This window comes from Gymnoscopelus braueri, assembly GCF_963280865.1.
Source record: "Gymnoscopelus braueri genome assembly, chromosome: 12".
Taxonomy (NCBI): domain Eukaryota; kingdom Metazoa; phylum Chordata; class Actinopteri; order Myctophiformes; family Myctophidae; genus Gymnoscopelus; species Gymnoscopelus braueri.
The window spans coordinates 43,485,255-43,510,760 of NC_137614.1; the positions used below are offsets into that span (position 1 = coordinate 43,485,255).

Consider the following 25,506-nt stretch of genomic DNA (forward strand, 5'->3'; position numbering starts at 1 on the left):
CGAGGCCACGATATGTCATGATGCGATGCGTCGTGAGCTTGTAGAAGATGGGCTTTTTTTCTGAGCATGTCTCCATGGAACGACTGAGAAGAAATTAAGCGTTTTACAAGTGATCTTCCAACAATTTTCAACCTCAGATTCAGAATTTAATACAGTTGCCTGGTGAATGTAAATGCATTCTATTGATTCCAATTTTGGCTATTTTAAATATTCAGAAGTTACTGAAATGGGGTCAAATGTGTCAGTAACCATCGACAAAACAAGGGAGTGAAGTCTGCGACTAAAGCTGACAGCAATTACTAGATAGTGCAGTAGAGAGCGTCTGCCCTTTAAACTGAATATTTTGATTAGATTTGGCCAAAGAATATGGTCTCTATGGTTGGGAAAGATAGAACAATAATCCAGGTTGAACTTTGGTTGGAATTCCACTTTATTCAATTGATTCTTGTTGACCAATTAGGTATTATTATTTGGTCATTGTGTCCATATGGAGGTTCTGTATATTTTCAAAGACTGTAACTATTTAGGACCATGGTAGTTTACTAAATAACTGTACTTTTAAAACTGGTGTTGGACTGTTTTAAAATCAAGAACAGAATACAATATGTGGAAAAAAAATCCATTATGGATATTTCCCTCATGTCACTGGCAATAAAAGCTTACTTTGCAATATACGTTTGGTCTGTCTCACCGTGTTTTTTTATGATTCTGTTTTGAGGAATATTTAAAAATGAGAGAACCAAAAAACACGGAAAAAGGCTGAATTTTTTTACTTGAAAATATTTACTTTTTCAACTATATTCTGTTAAAAGGATGGAAAACTACAGCCACCAGTAAACTGACAAAGTTACGGCTGGTCATGTCGCTTTTATAAAAAATTAACAGCATGATTGCTCGCCCACATTTCATGGCTTCTAATGCATGGAGGAATAGCAGTATTGTATCTTTGCTTTTGTGTTTTCCATTTTTTTTGCTTCTACCTCCCCTACATGGTGTCACTGTCGGACGGCAGTCCTGTGTTGTCATTCCCGTTGAGGAATAAACCAGTGAACTGTGAGTAAAATATAACCTTGCTATTTATTAACCCATTAAGACCTGGAACGCATCTGTGTCACTTTAGATTTCTTTGGCTATTCAAAATTAGCAGATATACAAGCTCATAGCGCGGCACCGAGTGCCGCGCTATGAGCTTGTATATCTGCTATTTTTGAAAAATCTTGATATGTTTTGGATAAAAAAAATAAAAAAAAATAAAATGATTTAGAAAACATTTTTAAGATTCGCCTCAGGTCTTGACTTAATCAACTGACATTAAATCGAAAGTCACGATTCTCCGTCCTGCCTTCCATAGTAAAGATGCCTTGATATCTAATCTATCATTAAGTGTTTCTTGTACTGAAATTAGGGGGGTCATCGGAACCCCAGGGATTGCTTTCACAAAGGCCCGCTCCAAAGTTGACTACCAAAGTTCCCGCAGAGGACACAAGCCCAGGGCTCGACCCGGCGGCGACACAGCGGCCCCGGTGCCAGACGTCGGAGGACGCGGAGGTCCGCCCGGCCCCGGCTCCACCTGCCAAGCGGGTTCTTCAGAGACAGCCTCCGGTACAACAACCTGGGTCCATTGAGCTGGAGCCAGCAGCCCAGCATCACAGAGAGGTACCACCTCAGAGCACTGAACAGCAGGAGACACAGCAGGCACATCCATCGCTGAGGTGAGGAAAATGGTTTCAGCTGTTGGTACTCAAATGAATACCGTTCAATTTAATAGTTATTATAAGTCCAGATATTTCAGTGGTGGAAAGTACATGTACTCAAGCACTGTACTTTGCAATACTTTTACTCCTACTCCACTACATCTCAGAGGCAAATATTGTACGTTTACTCCACTACAATTATTTGACAACTTTAGTTAGTAGTTACTAGTTGCTTTGTAGGTTTTGATTATTATTACAAAACATACATCACCCACTTCAGCCCTATACATTTCGGCCATTTGAAAATAGCCGCGTACAAGCTCACAATGTGTCGCGATGCGACGCTTTGTGAGCTTGTCGATCTGCTATTTTCAAAAGATTTGTATAACTTTTATACATTTGAAAACTGGTGAAATGGGACATTCTGCATAATGAGTACTTTCGGTACTTTAAGTACATTTTGATACCAATACTTTTGTACTTTTACTCAAGTAAATTTTAAATTCCGGACTTTTACTTGTAACAGAGCATTTCTACATTGCAGTATTGATACTTCTACTTAAGTTAAAAAAAATAAGAGTACTTTTTCCACCACTGAGTTATTATAAGTTCAGATATTTATACTTTGATATACAGAATACATATCGCCCACACAAACTAACCACACGAGGCTATTTGTTTCATAGTTCTTTTTTTACTTTTTCTTTTATCTTTCAGTAAATCCCAGTCCCTGAGCAATGCCTTCGGACTAAGGGATGTGTCCTTCTTTCGTGCGGCCAGTGCGGATACGGTGAACGCCGAAACCATTCGCACCTTAAGGAAGTCTTTTGCAAGTCTGTTCTCTGACTAGTCATCTTGAACCACGCACGCTTTTAGTTAAGCAAATTAATTCAGCCAACACTTTTCATCCTCCTGTTTTCTTATGTAGGCTACATAGAAAACCATGCATACTTTACTTACAGTACCTTTACTATGTTGTAGTACCAATGGCATAACTTTGATCAGACTGTGATATCACAGATTTGACATATATATGTGCATAATGTTTTATGTATTCTTGACTTAAGTATTTAAATTTAAGCTGGCTGATAGTGATAGCCAAGTTGAGCGATTGAAGTCATTACAACAGCATGGAAAGCTTACAACTTACAGTACATACACTTATACAATGTTCTGCAGGGAACCAAAGAAGATCATTTTTGCATTTGTAATTTGGTAGTTGTAGCTTGGTTGCTTTGCCTTCTTGATGTTTGGGTGTTATGGCATGATATGCATGTATTTTATTTGGGTGTTATTTTTAGTAATAAAAACAACTTGCACCAATATGGACATTTTTGCAATTTCCCCTCTCTTTTGGCTCTGCATAATAAATAGCCCAAAGGCTCTCGGTTGCGAATAGAATATTTTGTAACCTTTACATTTACATAAGATTCCCTGCACAGACAGCAGCTACAGCATTTTTAAAATATGATATATTCCTGCCTTCAGCCAATAAACTGTACATTCCTGAGAGGACTGACGCTGGGTTTCCTCTTGTGACTCCAAAGTCCAACGTATGAGGTGAGAGGGAGGGACTTCTGCGGTTCTGGTTCTTTACTAGGAAGAACAGAACTTTGATGATTGCCTGTATCACTCAAATGGGGGCCATAGGAACAAACATTACATGTAAATGTTTTTGATTCCTAGCAACTAAGGACATATTTAAGGGGGCATATTTTCTGAAGAAAAACAACAGAAACTTCCTTGGACATTTGGTTCCAGACAAAGGTTTGTAATCTTGAATGACTACACAAGAAAAGTTAATAATTAAAGAAAGGTTATCGTAAATTGGTAGTCTGATTTGTGTTCCCTATTCATTATTCTCTGCTCCATAACTCCTGTAGCACACTAGATTATGTTCTATTCACTTCTGATTGTTTCTGAAAGTGTGGCATCTACAATAGGACTTCTAGAGGAGATCTATTTAACATACTATAAGATACAATGTATTGCTGTTTGACCATTATTACATTTTCTTAAACAAATATATAATATTGGTGAAAGCATTAGGTATAATCAGATCACTATCCATTTAAGTGCATTAATAGTTTTAATCAGAAGGATGGGCTTCTGCAATCCTCAACTGTCATGTATTATTATGACATAGAAATGAGATCTGACATAATCATCAGTGTCCTTTGCCAGTTCATCAGGATGAGTAAAATGTAAAATGTTGCCATCTGCACGTGAGAAAGACTGGCCTAAAACTTGTATAGTTTCGAATTACAATAGTTAAAGGGGTATTTCACTTTCCAACACTTCTGGGATCAATTTAACGTCTGCTCTGGCTTTTGTGTGCACCCCACACAGTTTCTTAAGTGGCTTGATTCAATATTTAGATATTTGATATTCATTTTATCAGACATGCCCTCCTCCTATAAGCCCATTGAACTTCAAACTTAATTTGAACCATGTTAGACTCATTTAAAACACACCCCTGCTTCTGGTGACTGATATTGTCCTTCTAATGGGTGAGGGGCAATGTTTTTTCAATTAGCTGTTTCCGTTTATTTTGTATTTATTTTATGGAAATACCTATTTATTTATTTTTTAAATGAAAAAGGTAATCAAAACACACAGCCCCCTCAAGCACTAGAAGGACAATATCAGTCACCAGAAGCAGTGTTTTAAATTAGTCTGACATTTTGAAGTTCAAAGGGCTTATAATGGGAGGGGAGCGTTTCTGATAAAATGAATACTCAATCAAGAAACTTAAACTGTCTCTGGGGTGTCTCACTCAAAAGCCAGAGTAGACGCTAAAATGACCCCAGAAGTGTTGTAAAGTGAAATACCCCTTTAAGTGTCTAATTGGTGATGGTGCCATATGTTGACCCTTGGACCACACACCCACACACACATACAGTACATGCTGTATCTGTATTTACACATGCATGATTTCGCAAAGCAGAATAGAGTGCAGTCCAGTTTTGCAGGATCATCAGTTCTGTTGTGTGTGTCCCTGTAGAAAATGGTGGACACTCAGCGACAAGCTTGGTCAGTGGGTTTTGGGTTCAGCCCGTACGACGTGACCAGGACGAATAATGCGGGATTCAACTCGTTTGACATGGTGGCGCCCCAGTCCGCCACGGAGTTCCCCTTCGAGTACCCATACGCCTCCTACCTGCCGCCCAGCCACAGCAACGACCCGACCATGGGAAGAACGTCCACGTACAGTGACCCCTATTACACCTCCTCCAGTCAGTTTTACAGTGAGTTCACTGTCAAAAATACCTGCATGATCAATTTGTCTGTTTGTCCTGTGACGGGAGCTTGCTTATAACCACATGAACCCTAGTGCAGTGGTTCTCAACCTTTTCAGGCCGTGACCCCCCGAATTAAATCATTTTTAAGCTGGGGACCCCCCCAAAATAATCATATTTGAGGACCCCCCCCACCCTGATAAGCACTTGGAATGTAGGAGTTGAGGCATTCAATTTAGTTTGACTCGGTTCCATAGATAAATATTGTGAAAATAGCAGATCTACAAGCTCACAACGCCTCGCGTTGTGAGCTTGTAGATCGGCTATTTTCACAATGTTTGCCTCTTTCTTATATTATTTGACAATTTGGCCAATGTTTGAGCAGTTTTTATAGTTAGGTTTGTTGATCACTTTGGATGCAGTAATGGTCTTAAGTCCTTAAATTGTCACTTCACTGTCCTCTGGGGACCCCCCCAAAACCACGTGGGGATCAAATTTGGGGGTCCCGACCCACAAGTTGAGAACCACTGCCCCTGCGTCCCGTTTCTGCGGCGAACTATAACCGAAAACAGCAGATCTACTCGTGGATCTGCAATTTGTCCTGCAAAGAGATTTGGTGAAGAGGTAAAAAATATATATATAATTGCGGGCCATGGTTGGACCCCTGGGGGGCCCCAGTCAATGAAACGAATGTCTGTTTTGTTCAGGTACAGTGAAACAGGAGCCTCAGTCACCACCACCGTACCAGGACGGCGGTCTCTGTCAGAGCAGAGCCCCCCCTGTGTTCCTCAACACCCCAACGGATGCAGGCAGCTCGCTGGTCAACATAGACTGCAGGGTGTGCGGGGACAAGGCCTCTGGGTTCCACTACGGGGTCCATGCATGTGAAGGCTGCAAGGTACTGGACAGTGGTGGGAAAATATTTGTTTTAATTAAGTAAAAGTATCAATACTGCAATGCTCTGTTATTACAAGTAAAAGTCCGGAATGAAGGGGTTACTTTTACTCAATTTACTTACCTCAAAATTGTACTCAAGTACAGTACTTGAGTTGAGTGAATGTACTTTTTACACCACTGGTACTGGAGGACTATATGATGTTATGTATGAGTATGATGATGACTTTATTGCCCCCAAGGGCAAATTCCTTGCGTGCCATAGGCTGTCAGTATGGCTAAACATACAATATTACAAAAACACAACACCACATCGTAATACATAATACAATAATACAACGTACAATAGCACAAGACACTTCCCCATATACAAAAACAACAGAAATACAATATTACCGCTTTCTGGACTGCTGCTTCATGTATATGGACTGCTGTTTCATGTGTAATATGGACTTCATTTTGACCAATAAGATTTCACCAAAACTTCAACATTTTAGAGAGTTAAAGCCTCACTATGTAATTTTTTTTTTATGAATAAAATGTCATTTTGTCCAATCTGTATGGTAGAGTATGTTAATACAATATAACTTATACAATTGGGGTGATTGTATTTAGTCTCCCTGCTCTTCTATTGAGTCATTTAGATCGTGTCAAAGGTCATGTCTCACCTAGACACAGGAATCTGACATGAATTCTGACCTGATGGTCAAGATTCAATTTATCCCCAGAGCAAGCAGGCCGACTCTATTTGCTCAATGGTAAAAAATGTCGGCGCTTAAGCAGGAAACCAAGTTCAAATCCGGGTTAGAAGACACATAGTTACATAGTGCTGCTTTAATGTATTAATACCTGGAACGCATCTGTGTCACTTTAGATGTCTTTGGCTATTCAAAAATAGCAGATATACAAGCTCATAGCGCGGCACCGAGTGCCGCGCTATGAACTTGTAGATCTGCTATTTTTGAAAAATCGTGAAAAAAAAAATGTTTAGATTTTTTTCCAAAAACTGTTAGGATTTAGATTTTTTTTTAAAGAATCGCCTCAGGTCTTAAAGGGTACAACAACTTATGAAAGCCTATGTTTTCTGTAGATTCTGAAGTCTCGTCTCCTCTCTGTTCCCCCTACAGGGTTTCTTCCGCAGGACTGTGCGGTTAAAACTGGTGTACGAGCGATGTGACCTTCACTGCCGCGTTCACAGGAAGAGTCGAAACAAATGTCAGTTCTGTCGCTTTCAGAAATGCCTCCTCGTGGGAATGTCACATGACGGTAATGATGGCACACTGTTATTATCATAAGTGATTTGGGTTTTGTGCATGCAACACTCCAGATTTCCCTCTGGCTCAATAAAGGCTTATCTTATCTTATCTTATCTGATCTTACGCACTTGAGTGATCTTTGCTCTTTGCAACGGGCAGATTGCACAGACCTCTAGGCAGAGTAGCCTGAATTTGTCATTGTCACTGTTACATAACAGATACACAGGCCTATACTCTCTTTTCACGGGTCATGAAGTGCAGTGGTGTAAAGTAACTAAGTACATTTACTCAAGTACTGTACTTAAGTACAATTTTGAGGTATTTTTTTTTACTTTACTGGAGTATTTCCAGTTTTTAGTACTTTTACTCCGATACATCTCAGAGGCAAATATTGTACTTTTACTCTACTACAATTATTTGAAACTTACTAGATACTAGTTACTTTGTAGAATTTGATTATTATTACAAAACATACATTAACCACTGCTCTGTATTTCGTCTTCAGCTCTGTAAATATAGCCGATCTACAAGCTTATAGATCTGCTATTATTTTTCTATGTATATATTTGTATACATTTCATACATTTGAAATGGGTCATTCTGCATAATGAGTACTTTCTACTTTTGGTACTTGAAGTACATTTTGATACCAATACTTTTGTACTTTTACTCAAGTACATTTTTAATGTAGAAATACTCTTTTACTTGTAACAGAGTATTTCTACGTTGCAGTGTTGATACTTTTACTTGAGTAAAACATTTGAGTACTTTTTCCACCACTGCTGAAGTGTGATTAATCTCTTTTAATAACAGGTAGTGATTTGACCATTTCTATTAATAATCTGTGAAGGTCCATAATGTCCTCTGATCTGGTGTGCTGATTCCAGTGGGAGAATTGATATAAAGTTTCTTTGTTCAGTTAGCGTTATGTAATCAGCCTGCACGGCATGTAATCTTCAAGCTCCATGGTCATAGCAACAGTGGGAACCTGATTAGTTCAAGATTAACTGGGGTTTATACAATAGGATCCTTCAAATCAATATGGCCCCTACGATGTTTGATTCCAGTAAATGACAGTGGTTCCCAACCTTTTATGATCCATCCGACCACTTTACACAGCAGCCACATTATTTTTTGTATAATTAGGTTCTGAAAGAAAAAAAACTCCTGCACGCTGTCTTCAAACGCAATTAACCCCTTTAAAACCGGGGAAGCACCCGTGTCATTTTAGAATTTAGCGTTGGCTATTCAAATAGCAGATCTACAAGCTAGATCTAACAGACCGAAACGTTGTTATTCCCAGTAAAACGTTTTTTCTTTAATTGCATTTGAAGACAGTGTGCGGGAGTTTTTTTCTTTCAGTGCGTTGGGGCCCTCGTTTGGTCTTCTCTATACGCACCTGTCGCCTTCGTAGGTGTGCAAAAGACTTGCTTTGTATAATTAATGTCATCAATAAAATATGAGTGTTTTGCCAGTTATTTGCCCCAGCACACAGGTTGGGAATCGCCAGTGATGGAAAAAGTACTCAATTTCTTTTTACTAATACTGCAATATAGAAATACTCTACAAGTAAAAGTCCGGAATTCTACATTTACTTGAGTAAAAGTACAAAAGTATAGGTATAAAAAAATAAAAAACCAAAAAAGCACCAAACGTAGAAAGTACTCATTCCGCAGAATGTCCCATTTCACAAGCTTTCAAATGTGTAAAATGTCTGTAAAATATTCTGAAAATAGCAGATCTACAAGCTCACAATGCGTCGCATCGCGACGCATTGTGAGCTTGTAGATCGGCTATTTTCAAATGGCCGAAATGTATATAGGGCTGAAGTGGTTAATGCATGTTTTGTAATAATAATCAAAATATACAAAGTAACTAGTAACTACATTTTTCAAAGAATTGTAGTGGAGTAAACGTACAATATTTGCCTCTGAGATGTAGTGGGGTGGAAGAAAAAGTACTGAAAATTGGAAATACTCAAAAATACCTCAAAATTGTACTTAAGTACAGTACTTGAGTAAATGTTACTTTACACCACTGGGCTGATATCGCTGATAAACTTGACCCCGGTCTCTTGACTTTATTCACAGCAATCCGTTTCGGTCGCATGCCCCAGGTGGAAAGGGAAAAGCTGCTGGCTGAATACCTGGAGGTGGACCCCAGCGTGCCAGAGTGTGCTGCTGACCTGCGGGCGCTCAGGACCCTGGCCAGGCTGCTGGTCACAGCCTACCACAAACACTTCCCACTGACCAAGAGCAAGGCTCAAGCCATCCTGGCCGGGAGGTCCCATGGGTGCACGGTAAGGAAAGGAGCTGAAACGTTGTGTCTCACATTGTAGGCATATATATATGCTCAATTGTATTTCTAGATCAGTCTCAACACTGTAATAAGATCAATTGTGATGAAGAGTTTATGAGTAGAGAAGTAATTTCATCATGTATACATCTGGGCAAGTAAACTATAGGACTATTGAGAAAAGAGAAAAAGTGATATTATTTTTATTTCATATATTATGCCAAGAAACCTTGTATGCTTGTTATAGTGTACTGTATATATAATTGAAAACAAGAAACTGATAGGAAAATATTTAATACATCAAAATAGTTCATCATAATCATTCATAATTGATTGCCTCAACTTTGAAGTATTATGCAAGGTGTTTCACCCTCTGTTACTTTCTAATCGTGCGTCACCACACATATTTGTTCAAAACATTATATTGGTATGCAACATTATATTGGTATGCAACAGATCAAGTCTGTACAAGTGAGACTTAAGCCAGTATCTTCATAAAGAATATAGTCATATTTTGAGATTGCAAATATTGTGACATAATTTTATATGGATGGTATAGGTATACATATTTTCTGAAAATGTAATACAGTACAATTTCAGCAAAAATTGGATATGTTTGGATTCTTGGCTCCACTAACCACTTAAACTATAGACTTTGTTGACTGGAGTCCCCCAGGGCTCTATACTAGGCCCCCTCCTGTTTTTGCTCTACACTAATTTAAATGTCTTCGGCGAAATCAGCAGAACTACAAGCTCACTACGTGAGCTGTTCTGCTGTTTTCGTTTAATGCTTGCCCCAAAACAGGGACGCTAGGGTTCAAGTGGCTAATATGCTGTCCCTGTCCTTCCAGCCATTCGTAATCCATGACATGAAGAGCCTGATGGCCGGTCAATATTTTGTAAACTGCCGACAGCTGCCAGCGTTGGACCAACAGATACCTGAGCTGTCCCCTGTTCCGGCCTTCGCCAACCCCTCCTCCCAGGAGCAGCAAGGAGAGGTGGAGCTCTCGTTCTTCCACAGGATCCAGATCCGCCAGGCCGAAAACGTGCGCGAGATCACGGAATTCGCCAAGAGCATCCCGGGCTGGGCGGAGCTGGACATGAACGATCAGGTGACCCTGCTGAAGCACAGTGCCATCGAGATCATCATGATCATGCTGGCGCCGCTCATGAACAAAGATGGCACGCTCTTCGCCTACGGGCAGATCTTCATGACCCGAGAGTTCATGAAGAGCATGCGGAGACCGTTTTGTGAGATGATGGAGCCCAAGTTCGAGTTTTCCGTGAAGTTTAACATGCTGGACCTCGACGACAGTGACATGGCCCTCTTTCTGGCGGTCATTCTGCTCAGTGGAGGTCAGTATTTATAGATAGGCCTATTTTAATTGTTTACATCATTCCAAGATAGTCCGTCAATGTTCAACATGATACATTAGAATAGAACTTCAACTCATTTTCAACTTTAGTCATACCACACGCACAGGTTTCTAGGCTGGCATAGCCAGACAATTTTTTAAAATTTTGCACTGGCAGATTCATCTGGTTTCCAGGCTACAGGTTTCCAGGTGTAAAAAGAAAAGAAAAAAAGAACTGGGTGAACTGTGAAAAGCTCATATAATATGTTGTAGTTTTCCGCAAAGGGAAGAAGAACAGAGATAGAAAGGACCAGGAAAACAGAAAAAAATGTTTGCAGCTGGTACTAACAGATGCTCCTGTTTCCCCCCCTCCTGGTGACGTGCAGACCGGCCCGGCCTGGTGAACGTGAAGCCCATTGAGGACCTGCAGGCCGTGGTGCTACAGGCTCTGGAGCTGCAGCTCAAGACCTTGCACCCAGACTCTCCACAGCTGTTTGCCAAGCTGCTGCAGAAGGTGACCGACCTGCGCCCCCTGGTGGCGCACCACGTCAGCCTCATCCACCTGCTGAAGAAGACGGAGCAGGAACAGTGCGTGCATCCCCTGCTGAAGGAGATCATGAGCGACTTGTATTAACCACTTAAAACCCCCATATGGGTAACCGGAGTCCCTCAGGGCTCAGTACTAGTGTATTTTCTGTTTTCTGTTATTGTGGGGAAACTAAAGCTTTCGCTGAAAATAGCCAATCAGTTGCGTGGCATTGTGAGCTTGTAGATCTGCAATTTCCAGCGAAAGCTTTCTGGGTTTAAGTGTTTTTTTAAGGCGGGATGGGCAAGAACCTCTCAAACTCAAATCTATGGAAACTGATGCTTCCTCAGAAATTATGATATTTATATGGAAATTGTTTTTGGCACAGTTTTCCTTTTTTTGGTGCGATATATCAAATATAGGCTAGTGTATGCACATAACGCCTATGATGCTTATGTTCAACTATTATGTAGGTTCAGTAATGTCACATTACAAATACAATGCCTATTACACTCAAAGAATTTCACATGGTTGCTTTATTTCCACTACATAAAGACAACAACAACATAACTGTTTAAAAACAAAGCAATAGATAGCTATATAGAGTAAATGTCTTATTGGGATTAAATTCTTGGTTAAATAACTTAACTTTCTATTAATTGTTATTGTTATAAAAATTGCTATTATTGTTGTTTTTATTAGCATTATTGTTTGTTTTTTGTTTTTTTAACATTGTATTGTCGAGTGGAATTAGTTACATGAATTGATGTTTGAATACTTAGACAAGGCGTATTATTTTTTAAGTTAAATAACAAAATGGTAATAATAAGCTTAGGCTTCAGTCAATGCCTTTTTTTTATAGGAAAAAATGTTTTGATGAATTCAGTATTCAGTTGTGTGGAAAAAAAATCTGTGAAGACTGGAAAAAAATAAACTAATAAACTAAAACTAAAACATGACTAAAATATGGTTTATATTGCCATCTGGTGGTGATTATGAGCCACAACACTTTCTGCGTCTAGTTATGCAATCCCACTCAAACACAACAACATGCATTTACTTTGTCACAGTACTAGGTACAGTACTAGGCACACTGCTTAGTATAGATACTAAACAGTAGGCTGAAAATAGCATAGCCTACTGTAGTACGTTAGTATGTGGTTTCGGACGCAATCTTAATATACAGTATGAACAGATGGCATCCAAGCCACTATCCTCCTCCTCTACAATCCTACTATAAAATGAAGGACACTGTCCATTTTTATCCTCAGTGTGTTGTTGACCAATATTTCTCAAACGTACATTGACCATTAGCATAGAGATAGGAAGCCAATTCTTCCGTTTTTCAAAAAATATAAGCTTTATATTAGCATTTATGTGAAGAAGCTGCTATTGTGAGCAGTGCCAGGGCTAATGATCAGCAGGTCCCTTTACAGTATCAACTAAACGTTCCTAAGAAGTATCAAGAGGATGCAGCCAGAGCCATTCAAGGAGAGTTACGTCACCTCCGTCCACTTCTTCGGGCCAGGTCTTCTACATAGCCTTCAATTTGTGAATAGCCCTAAACCGAAAGTTTACGGAATGCATGTCTATGGGCGTTTGTAACTATTTCCAGTTTACATGCTGTTTCTGCCCCCTCAGTGGCGGAACTCTCTAATGTAAGGCTCTGGATGCAGCCATCCACTCCACTCTGCAGAGGGGCGAGGAAGTGAGTTCATGTTACCAGCATGTCACCAGCCATCAATAGGAACCTTACTGTGCCCCCCTGTGGAGAAATGAAAGAATCATCTAAAATGTATTAAATAGAAAGGACCACACACTGGACAATGGGCTATATATAGAAGAAAGAAAACAATGACAAAATAGACAAACAAAATAAATAAATCAGAATTCAAAACAATACAGGGTCCCAAATTCTCTGATTTCCTTCAAAACCTGCGACTATCCTATATCATTTAATCTTCTCTCAGTCCAATGTGAGGCAAGTTCATTTAGTTTTTGTGAAGCAGAATTTACCGCTTTCTAGTTTTTAGGTATTTTCTTCAATTTTTTCCAGCTATGCTTAAGTAGTATGTTTTTCTTACCACACTACTTAAACTCACCTTGCTGCATGTTTTTGCCATCAATGCTCTTTGCTTTGCTCTACTTTCACCCAAACCAAATCTCTTCTACTTGATACTCTCGGTTGAGTGAAAAATACATATAGGTTGCTGCTCCAAAACCTCATGCTTGAGCTAAAGAAATCTGTGGAGGAGCACTGGAACTCCAGACTTAAGGGTGATTTATACTAAATATATACAAAAATGGCAGATTTACAAAATGACCATGATACTGACCAAATAGGCAGCTTCCCCCGACATTTATTGGTGATACATAATAATTAATGCATATTGACAGGACTGATACATGTATAATAATAAATATGTTGAAAGGCGTGATGGAGTCTGGGGTCTGCTGTTTAAAGTTTGACTTCAAGCCGTCGCCGACGTGGTGTGACTCAGTCCTCTGAAGTATGACATCTCCCTCTCGCTCATCAGCTCAAAGTGGAGAGGCTGCTGGCAGAAGTTACATTCTCCCGACGAATGAGGACTCAGGTCCATACCGACCTCTGTCCAGGTCTCCACCAGTCGCTCTGTTGAGACACGGAAGACGGATGCAAATGAGGACACAGAACAAGTCTCCTAAGCTTTATTTATATGCTGTAGTATGATGTTGTTGCTTGCTGAGAAGATCAGTTTAGCAGCAGATAAGCCATTTCCAAAGTAGAGGAATTTTCAGAGTAGCTTTTCCAACACTGGGATTATGACACTATGGATGAAAATCCATCAATACAATTACGTGAACCTTGCTGCAGCTAGACACATATTCTGACCGAAAATGAGCTCTCCATACTTGACAATTCATTTTCTATACTTTGAGACACAAGTACAGAGGCACATCTTCTAGGAATGCTGCAGTATACTACAATTAATTTCTGGAGGCCTTATAGCTGCTCTCTCCACTGGTTACCTTTGAGTTTCTCCCCAGTTACATTTACAGATATGTAACAGATATGCTGGTCCCTTCCTTATGAGTCATGAGGCATTGGTCATGGGACGCGGTAACACGCCGTGCAACCCCTTTGTTGAGCTGGAGCACGTGCACGCACACGCATGGATTTAAAACAACCCTTAATTCACATCTCAACAAAGTTAACCGAGGCTGCCGACTGCCGGTTGTCACACCAGCATGAATTAACATAGGATTAACATAGGAATGAGCCTTTGATGCATATCAATTGTCCATGGCCTGTAGTGTAGGTGTTAAGCGACGTACATGTGACGTCATTAAAATAGCGTCCCACCACTAACAAAATCACCAATACAACACTGCTTATGGGCCTGTGTGCAGCCATAGATCCTCAGGTAGGGCGCTCCTGGTTGTTCCTAAAACTCGCCTCATTACTCAGGGTGATCAGGCGCGCAAAAGACCCCATAGTCCATCCCTGAGGATCTAATGCTAGCAAAATCAGTGTAATCTTTTAAGTCTTCTGAAAAAAATTATGTCAAGTCCTTTTCTTAGTGAATTTTGCCTCTTACATCAGTTTTAATTTGTGTTTTTTATCCATTTTATCTTCTGATTTTACTTTGATTTTTACCTTGTTCTGTAAAGCATTTTGTAACCGTTACACAAATAAATTCCTTCATCATTCGTTCATTACATACCGACAAAGTAGTGCATCATCTGAGGAGTGTGATGTGGCGTGGGGGCGATACGGAGCATCTCCTCGCCCTTGGCCACCGTGGGGTAGTTGATGGCCTGGACGTAGATGTTGTGACGGGACATCATGATGTCACAGAGCTCTGTGTTCTTCTCTGCGTCGGCCACCTGTCAAAACAGATGCACAGATGTTTTAATGGCGCTTTTAATTCACTTAACGCCTACTGTACCATGCACTAGAAGACTTTGAAAGGATTTGGAAAAATACGTATAATCACTTAAAAGGAGTAGTTGTTTTTGTCGCATTCCTAAGGCAATAATTTGATGACCGGCACTCGGTGCCGTGCTACGAGCTTGTAGATCAGCTATTTATTATTTATTTGCAAATCTTTTAAATAAACTTTTTAAAGCGAACATTTGTAACTCAAATCTTTGCTTCTGGGGGTCTCCGGAACAAAACATTTTTACAAATGAAAAAATACATATTCAAAGATTTGCAAGAAGTTTCACGTTTTTCTAAAATAGCAAATCTACAAGCTCATACCGAGTGCTATTTTTGAATAGCCAAAGAAATCTTGACACAAATGCGTTCCCCGGTCTTAACACATTCACTGTCAGGTACTATGCATCCGTATTTTTTAGTTTAGTTTTTTTTTCTCTGTTTTTCTAACCTTTTTAAGTAGTCACAGAATATGTATCTCCAGTATGATTGATCCCCTGATGGTTGCTAATCACGAAGGGTTTCACTGAGCTTGAGAAAGAAAAAATGTCATTGCAACCTCCCCGTTCGCTTGTTACGCGCCGTTGAAAATAGCATGCCTCGCCAAAAATACATAGTAAAAACACAGGAGCCAAGATACAGAATATTTCCCAAATACTTTAACCAGGAAGTGAATGGAGCAGGTAATTCTTTGGATCACGTTATCTCCTGGTTCTGTGTTTTTGTAGATTTTCACGCGATTGGCAGTGAACGGTTGTATTTGCATTAACGTAGATCTACGTGATTGGCAGGGAATGTCTTAATGGATTAAACAAGCCAGGCCGGGTGCTCTTACCCTCACGGGGATGATGTGGGAGGGGCAGTGGACCACCGGCAGACCCGAGTCCATCAGCATCTGCCGGAGCAGCTTGACGCTGCGCTGGTGCTTCCTGCGGAGGCCGCGGCCCTCCTCGCCCTTCAGGACCCGGACGGACTCCCGGGCCCCGGCCAGCAGCATGGGGGGCAGGGAGGTGGTGAAGATGAAGCCCGCCGCGTAGGAGCGCACGGCGTCCACCAGGCCGGCGGTGCTGGCGATGTAGCCGCCCACGCAGCCAAACGCCTTCCCTGTGAGGAGGAGAGACGAGAGTCAACGTGTTATGAGTTGAGGGATGTGTGAGTTTAGATCAGTGGTTCTCAACCTTTTTGGAGCTCTGCTCTGGACCACTAGGGTGCACAAACATATATGGCCACACACACACACACACACACACAGTCACACACACAGTCACACACACACACACACACACACACACACACACACACACACACACACACACGCACACGCGCACGCGCTCATGCTTTTTTTGGTTTATTGAAAGCAGGACTGTTTAGATACTTTTATTGTGTTCTGGCTTTTGTTTTACTTTCTCCCTGACACACACACACACACACACACACACACACACACACACACACACACACACACACACACACAGTGATCCATGAAAAGAACTATTCTGTCCCTATCGGTTTACAAATCAAACGGCGCTGAGTCGACTAGTGGAGCGTCGGCCGGTCACCGCGGGCACTCGCGCCTGGAGGCGCGAGGGCGCGCTTCCTCGGCCTCAAGCTCCACTAAGTCGGCGCGCCGTGCGTGTGAACGCGTGTTCAGCGTTCCCCTCATAGATATTATGGTTCCCCTAGCGTAGCTTCCTGGTTGCTATGTGGGGGGGAACAACAAAAGACAGGTCTCCGTCGGCGCATCAAAGCCCCGCCTCTCCGCGCTCTCCTTCTCCTCCTCCTCGGAGGAGGAGAAGGAGAGAAGGAGAGGACGGGACGGGTTATTACGCGAGGAGGAGGAGGAGGAGGAGGCTCCTCTTCCTCGCGAGCCTCGCGTAATAACCCCCCGCCTCGCAGCGCCGTCCTCCTCCTCCTCCTCGCGAGCCTCGCTAATAAACCCTGTCTCGAAAAGCCCCGCCTCGCCCCGAAGGAGCCCCGTGCCTAAAAACGAGCGCTCTGTCTTCAATCGTACTGGTTCTCCAAACGTACTGTGACATATATATTCATTGTATAAGAATGCATAACACAGTCATAAAAAAAAAGAAGAAAAAAAATAATAACATTAACATTAATGATCTTAAAGCCTGATTTATACTTAATTGCGGGCCGGGGTTGCGCACTGAAAAGAGCAGATCTACAAGCACACAAGGCATCACAGTGTGACTCGTGAGCTTGTAGATCTGCTATTTTCGGTTAATGAAGTCCACGCGCAAGGGAAGTATATCAAAGCCTTAACAGTCAATATTTAACTCCACCACAGGATACCTATTACATAAATTCGACGTTTTTCATTATTTAAAACCTTTGGAGAATTTTTTTAAAAGTTATTATTATTATCATCATTTTTAAAACAACAACGATGTTTACTAGGCAACCCATGAAGACGCTTCAGCGACCCAACCCTACGTTTGGGAAACACTGTTTTTGACAGACACATGTGTGTCTGTGCTGGAAAGCTCCTGACGAGTGAATCCAACATACCGAGTGTTCCGGAGACGATGTCCATCTTGTGCATAACTCCATCCCGGTCTCCAATCCCTCCTCCCCTGGGTCCGTACAGACCCACAGCATGCACCTCGTCCACAAAGGTGATGGCGCCAAACTCATGGGAGACGTCACACATCTCCTCCAGAGGGCACACAGCTCCTACAGGGCAAGAGCACAGCGTCAACTCATTTATTAACTTCATTAAGACCTGAAGCCGATTCTACAAATGTCTTCTAAATCCCAACAGTTTTCTGAAAAACGTATGTTTCTATATCAGTGGTGCTCAAACGTTTTCATGTCAAGGACCCCCAAAATGATATGTTTTTGTCCGCCGACCCCCATCTCAAAACATTTTGTTCCAGGGACCCCCAGAAGCAAAGATTTGAGTACATTTTTTTTGCTTTAAAATAATATATATATATTCAAAGATTTGCAGATCTACAAGCTCGTAGATTGTATATCTGCTATTTTTGAATGGCCAAAGTGTAAAATAATGCTTTTTAGCTCAAATCTAAAAATGACAGATGCGTTCCCGGTCTTAATGGGTTAAAGATCACCCCCCATATGAATGTATGCCAGAAAAATCTATACAGGGTGTGCTGGTAGATGACTAGTACCGTAGGTAGTGCATCTGACCAAATTGCAATTGAACCAAGGATATTACGCTGGGGAACCCTGGTCGACAAAGTATATAGGATGTTAAAATAAGTGTATTTGAGCCTTCAAATGTGAGTATTTCCATCAGATCACAGGCACAAGTTCAATTATGCGAGTATTTATTATGCTAATTGTTATGGATTATACTCATGAATTTCCCATACAACATGTGGGAAAGAGACCTTTGACAGAAATATTAATTTCCAACAACATTTTGGGAGACATTGTAAACATACCATCCATTGAATGCACCGTCTCAAAGGCCACGATCTTTGGAGTGGCGGGGTCTGATTTCTCCAGCAGCTCTCGAAGGTGACCGACGTCATTGTGACGGAAGATGAACTTCTTGACTCCGCTGTTTCTTATACCCTGTATCATGGAAGCATGGTTCCCGGCATCAGAGTAGATCTCACAACCTGGCAAGAGGAAGACGCATAACACAGACAAAATGTTTATCCCGAGAATAATTACAGAAAACATTCTTCACGGGGGAATTGTTGATCAAGCAGTTCAGTGAGCAAACGCACTATGAATGAATACTGTCAGGCAGAAACCATTATGCATATTTCATATTTTTCTTTTCATAAATGAATGCCCTATATTTTACTTTGTTCTATGACAGTGAAAAGTATTAACAAGAGCTTGTGACTAAATAATAACTACATTGGATACATTGGAACACAGGTTCTTTTTTTCCATTCATGAAAAAGTAACAGTTTTAGAGAAACAAGGTTTCCACCTGGCAGCGATGATATGCATATAAAGAGGTGTGTTACTAAAACAACAACAACAACAATATTATTATTCATCATTATTATTATTATTATTATTATCATTACTAGTACATGTCCTACCCGGAAGCATCTTAGCCAGAGTGAACAATGTGGAATCGTTGGCCACAAAGCAGGAAGTGAAGAGCAGAGCTGCGTCTTTGCCGTGCAAGTCTGCAAGCTCGTATTCCAGGTCCACGTGGAACTTGCTTGTCCCCGAGATGTTGCGCGTTCCTCCTGCACCAGCCCCGTGCTTTTGTAATGTGTCCCTTGAAGAAGACAAAGTAAAGGAAAAATATTAGACTTTAAAAAAAAGACACCTACCCATCACGCCATTTTACATTAAAACCTGAGAAATTGCCAATAAAAGGTGACTACATAGTGGCCGCCTTTAAAAGACGCTGATCAGAGCGCTTTCTTTGGGCTGAGCGGAGTGCTCTCAAAAGTTTCTATTTCAGAAATGCACTCATGATGTGAAATAAATTAAAAGCACTCTAGGCAGCACCTTTTCTTCATAAAGGACGAACAGTGAGGCCCTTTTCTCTGAGTTATATTAACACAGAGGATTTCACAAGGTACTCACATGATCTTGTCGGTGACTCTGGCGTGACGGCTCATGCCCAGGTAGTCGTTGCTGCACCACACGGACACGTCTTTCTTATTGTGGAGAGACTGGGAGTAGTCGTCAGCCATGGGGAACGCCGTTGCACGCCTGTTCACCGTTTTAAACACCCTGTAAGTGTGATCCTTCTTCGTCCCGTCGATCTTCCTCTCAAAAAACCTGTCGTACTGGAAGGTAGCAGCCTCTGTCCGATACACAGGAAGAGAAAAGTGCTTGATTTATACTAGTGGCGACGCGTTGTGAGCTGTACAAGATTGTGAGTTGAACAACGTTGTACATCGCTGCACAACTTTATAATTATAAAATAGGGCTTTAGTGTTAATCAGACTAATCTATTTAATTGATAATAAAACATCTATTCACATATAATCGATAGCTGCAGTTAGTAGTTCTACAAACTTACAATGTATCACAGCATAAGTTGTATCAAAGCTGACTGTAAGGCTTGAGCTGACTGTTTGGTAAAATAACTTCATCCATCATAATTTGATGGATGAAGTTATTTTGAGCAATACACTGTATCCTCTTTGGAAAAGCAACACATGGATATTATCCATGTGTTGCTTTTCCGGAGAGGAAATATGGCTCATCATGAATAACAATGATGTATGGTTAGCGTTCTGTTCTTACCGTGAGGCAGGTTGTCCAGCAGTAAATGAGACACTTTGGGAGCTGCCGGCTTGAGCGGGTTTTTCTGTGTCCTTGTGTTGACCTTGTCCGCTTCGATCAGCTCCATTACCGATGATTCCACCTCCGTTTTCTCTGTTATGAAACAAATGGGGGAAAGCTTGTGGAAATTAGTTTCTGCATTTACTCAGGAGATGGATGCTGTTTGCGGTTAACCGCATGAAACCTGGCATCCCTACTTTGAGGAGAACCTTTGAAAGATTCGCAGATTCTTTGCGAGCTTGTAGATCTGCTCGTGAGCCGAAAGACATTTTGTGTAGAGGTAAAAAAGGAGCCCTCCGGTCAACTAGTACACTATATAGGGTTTAAGTGGTTAACTGCGTTGCTCAGGGACACATAGGACTGGCTGAACTGAGGGTCCAAACGGCTCCAATTGCCAGACTCTCCACTTACTCAGCTACGATATACAATATTAATTCATCTATTAAGTTCAACATGTATCGATATACTAGTTCTATAAACACAAGAAAACTAAGAGCTTATTTCCATTGTGGTCCTTCAGTGTAAATGTGTGTATACTGAGAGTTATGGATTAGGTGTGTGTGTGTGTGTGTGTGTGTGTGTGTGTGTGTGTGTGTGTGTGTGTGTGTGTGTGTGTGTGTGTGTGTGTGTGTGTGTGTGCGTGCGTGCGTGCGTGCGTGCGTGCGTGCGTGCGTGCGTGCGTGCGTGCGTGTGTGTGTGTGTGTGTGTGTGTGTTTTGCCAGCGCTTGGAATGCGATGCACATTAGGAGTCATAATGGATGGATGCTCAAAACAGTGACCTTTCACACACACAAACACACACACACACACACACACACGCACACACGCACACACACGCACACACACACACACACACACACACACACACACACACACACACACACACACACACACACACACACACACGTAACTGACCCAACGACCTACAGCCAACGCTGTTGTAACAACACAACATACATAACCCGCCAGGTTCAAGAGACACTCTTACGGCGTGCTACCCAGCTGTGGGCGTGGCTTACTTGTGCGGACGGCGTCCTGGACGTCCTCCCGCAGCTCCTGGCTGCTCCGAAACGGGCACTTGGAGCCTGGCTGTTGGTCCACAGGGGGCACGTTGGGGTGGCCACGGGGCAAGTGGACCGGACATTTTGGATCTATAGAACAATGGGCAGAAACGCAATTGTAAAGAATGTTCACCGTACCTAAGTTTGACGGTATATCACTGCACACATGTACTGTAATTACAATATAATCACTTCAACAGTGGTGGAAAGTAACTAAGTACATGTACTTAAGTACTGTACTTAAGTACAATTTTGACTTGAGTATTTCCAATTTCCACTTTTACTTCTACTCCACTACATCTCGGATCCAAATATTGTACTTTTACTCCACTACATTTATTTGAAAACTTGAGTTACTTGTTACTTTGTAGATTTTGATTACTCTTACAAAACATACATTAACCACTTCAGCCCTATATGCATTTTGGCCATTTGAAAATAGCCGATCTACAAGCTCACAATGCGTCGCGATGCGACGCATTGTGAACTTGTAGATCTACTATTTTCAAAGATACTTGAAATGGGACATTCTGCATAATGAGTACTTTTACTTTTGGTACTTTAATTTTTATGCCAATACTTTGGTACTTTTACTCAAGTACATTTAGCATTCCGGACTTTTACTTGTAACAGAGTATTTCTATATTTCAGTATTGATACTTTAGTAAAAATGTGAGTACTTTTTCCACCACTGCACTTAAGCCACTTTCAATCTATTACATCTTTTTGGGCATTGTCATTATAGGTGAACATTTAAAAACAATTATGTGCAACTATTCTCATAGGGAAAGATCCTCCTTTCAACCGACCTTCATCTCTCGGAGGATCTCTGGGCACAGAGGCTGAAGATGAGAGCGCTCTGGCCATGCAGGGTCTGGAGGCCAGGTCCATCATCACAGGGCACTTCTGGGCACAGCCCAGCAACGACGACTTCCCAGCCAGCTGCAGGAATGCACCGGGAACCATCGTCAGGAAAGGACACCGGCGAATAACCGTTTCCATTGCTCGTGATGATCTACAGGAGAAGAAGGGGAGAGTTCATTTAGGATGGGTTGAGAATGAGATTTCAGACGACGCGTGCTTGGAGTGGACCGATGAGCGAAACCTGATGAGCGGTAAACTATTTATATGAGTGCGGGATCATTGGATAGTTATAAACTACTAACATAAAGTAGTGGAGATATATCTTTTTTTTCCCATCCATTTCTCATCAAAAACATCTCAGATACAACCAGTAAAGGGTTACATAATGCAGATGGGACAGACCTGGGTGTATGTGCAGTGCAATTTAAGGAGTCATGTCTACCGTTCGAGTGTCCCACACTGAAGGTACAACATCTTATATGACAATCGATGCATATTAACAGAACAATTGTTTCAGGTCCCACAGCTGCATATCGCCGTAGATATAATGCCCTGATTTATAAAATAAAAAATGAAAAATAAACAACTAGTTGGTGAAACGCCAAGTGGTGGGTTTGTTGTTTTTTTATGTGGCTACAGCTGGCTATTGCCCATGGTTAAATTACAGAATATGAAATGACAAGGATATTGTTCAAAAAAGAAACCGGATCTAAAAGTAGAAATAAAAGAAACACAAAGCCTCAAAATAAATCAAATCCGTTTCAGTAATACAGTTAATCAACCACACGTAGTTCATTATCTTCAATCTATCTATAGAATCTGCAACAGAGACAGTTTAACCAAAAAACTCGAAGATGACACAATTAATACAGCTAATTTGTACAAAACATCCGTCTCCCATTGGGAATCGTTACCTGAACACGCCCCATTCCACTTTGACTGTACAGCAAAACATCACCTGGCGAAACATGACACTAGCACTATACAGAACGAACATATGGCATGTATACTATACTGAACTAACATACAGTACTATATGGACACAGTATGGACACTGAAACCAGAGAGAAATGTTCAAAGCAGCCTCCCCGAGGGAGTGTGCCTGCAGTCAGCTGTCCTTGACAAGGAGAAAAAGGGAAGGCCACTTGAGGGGCTGTCATGCAACTAAAGAGATGGAAAACAGACCCCACCATACTTCATAAGACAAAGAAGAAGCAAAACCATCTGGTTTCTATTGAAACAGAACAGATACATTAAGCTATAACATCCTCGAACCCCCCCCCCCCCCCCCCCGAAACCACCACCCCTACACTAACCCTAACCCACCCCTCCCACATTACAAAACTACAGCTCAGAGGTGCATTGGGGGACAGAGCGCACACACACACACACACACACACGCACACGCACACGCACACACACACACACACACACACACACACACACACACACACACACACATTTCGAGCTATCTACAGTACATAAATACTAAGTGAAAACTACCAGGTGTGTGGAAAGTAGAAGTGTCCCTGGGAGAAAGGTCAATCTGCAGTCAGCTGAGCTGACAGCTATAACGGTGGCTATAAATGGTACTAACAACATGCCTTCAATGGATTGTCAATATACTACAGCTGGGCCATATAGCAAATGTCATATTTTTGACCAAATACCTTGATATCGATATTGTGACGATAATATTATATCGTGACGCTAACTTAATGTTTTGTAATTTTCCATAAAAGAAAAATAGCAAAAATAGCTGATCTACAAGATCACGTGTTGCATCTTTAGCTTGTAGATCTGCAAATTTTGACCATGTTGTTGACATATTTGTTAAGGTATAAAATATGGCTTATGTGATTAAAACCAGGCAGACAACATTTTTTGCCATATCAAAACATTACAATTATGCAAAATCCCTGATGATGTCTAGTCTCATATCATGATATTGATATTATAATATTACTATATTGCCCCACCTGCCAGCACTACAATAGACTTTAATTTCCTGGCCCCATTTTCTCATATGCCTACAATATAGGCATACCTCATATAAAGTAATCCCAATCAGCACTAAAAGAAACTGATGTTACTTTTAATATTTGTTTTTATGTTCTTACAACACTGTACTGCTGCTATCCTGGACAGGACTCCTTGGGGGGGAAATCAGATAAATAAAATGTATACCGTGAAAGTTAGAAATCAAACGAAACCTGAGCATAATAGACTAGTTCTAAGAACTTAATTAAACAAAGATCACATAAAATAAATACCAATTCGTCACTATATTCGAACTATAATTCATTCATCATAATCAAACCCAGTTCTAGATCAGCATAAACACTGACGCTGAGGCGAGGGAATAACTGAAAAATACAATAAGTACACATTTATCTTCATAAACCCATAAAGTCATATTAGGTTTAGCTGACTGGTGGCGGGCTTGTGTAAGCAAGCTCACCACTGATGATATAATGGGAGTACAGTAGGCTATATATTATGATATTTAGCTCTCAGAACACTCAAATAATGTAGTAGCTGACCTGTTTTCCTCCTAATTGTTCTGGGCTGTGCCGAGATTGTTGATCTTGACTTTGAGTCCTCCTCAGTGTTGTTGTAGTTGTAGATCAGTAAATGATTCTCCAAGACAGACAGTGAGTCAGTCTGCCGGTGTCTAGCTGTCGTGACGCGTACGATGACGTAACTGAAGCGTGTTTCGCAACAGCGCAGTTTAGAGCCCATAGCCCGGGGGGAAGGTCGGCTCGTGCTGTGATTGGCTACTTGATTGCCAGGCAACCCCCGCCTCACGAGGGTTGCCAACCCTCCTGGATTCTGAGTCTCCTTGATTTCAACCAACCACATCTCCTTGACCTTGAGGACTCATTGATTGTCATTTCTTCTGAATTTCTCCTTGATTTGGTATCAAACTTCCAAAATTCACTAGAACACAGGAAATCTACTCTGTTAAAAAGTTTCTGGGGGACTACCCCAGACCCCCAGATCCCCAACTTGGGGTGTGTGGTCACTGGTCAGTGCATGCAATCATACAGAGCTATTGGCTTTTAAGTAATGAATGGATATCCCCCATGGAATGAATGCATATCCCCCATTTAAAAATTAGAGCACCTCAGTCTCTTTTAAACAGAAAGTAATTCAGTG

The 25,506-nt window shown here is 41.3% G+C and overlaps 2 protein-coding genes across 3 annotated transcripts; one reads left to right on the forward strand and one right to left on the reverse strand.

Moving 5' to 3' along the window:
• Positions 1–989: 989 nt before the first annotated feature.
• Positions 990–11,367, forward strand: LOC308096595 (peroxisome proliferator-activated receptor gamma-like; the record flags this gene model as incomplete). Its single annotated transcript, XM_080444010.1, has 9 exons — positions 990–1,053; positions 1,406–1,712; positions 2,412–2,484; positions 4,699–4,942; positions 5,641–5,831; positions 6,955–7,093; positions 9,174–9,382; positions 10,230–10,734; positions 11,120–11,367. 9 exons carry the CDS (start codon positions 990–992, stop codon positions 11,365–11,367), a joined length of 1,980 nt encoding a protein of 659 aa, XP_080300136.1.
• Positions 11,368–13,171: 1,804 nt separating this feature from the next.
• LOC308097181 (5-aminolevulinate synthase, non-specific, mitochondrial-like) lies at positions 13,172–25,021 on the reverse strand. 2 transcript variants are annotated; one of them, XM_080444827.1, is made up of 11 exons: positions 24,891–25,021; positions 22,293–22,498; positions 21,442–21,573; positions 20,384–20,515; positions 19,715–19,937; positions 19,216–19,400; positions 18,598–18,777; positions 17,699–17,863; positions 16,014–16,282; positions 14,964–15,126; positions 13,172–13,891 (listed from the first exon to the last, which is right to left on the reverse strand). In XM_080444827.1, the coding sequence occupies exons 2-11, from the start codon at positions 22,483–22,485 to the stop codon at positions 13,731–13,733; spliced, it is 1,803 nt and encodes a 600-aa protein (XP_080300953.1). In that variant the 5' UTR covers positions 22,486–22,498; positions 24,891–25,021; the 3' UTR covers positions 13,172–13,730. The 2 variants fall into 2 exon arrangements, with proteins under 2 accessions (XP_080300953.1, XP_080300954.1); XM_080444828.1 differs by lacking the exon at positions 24,891–25,021 and adding an exon at positions 23,262–23,275.
• Positions 25,022–25,506: the final 485 nt, after the last annotated feature.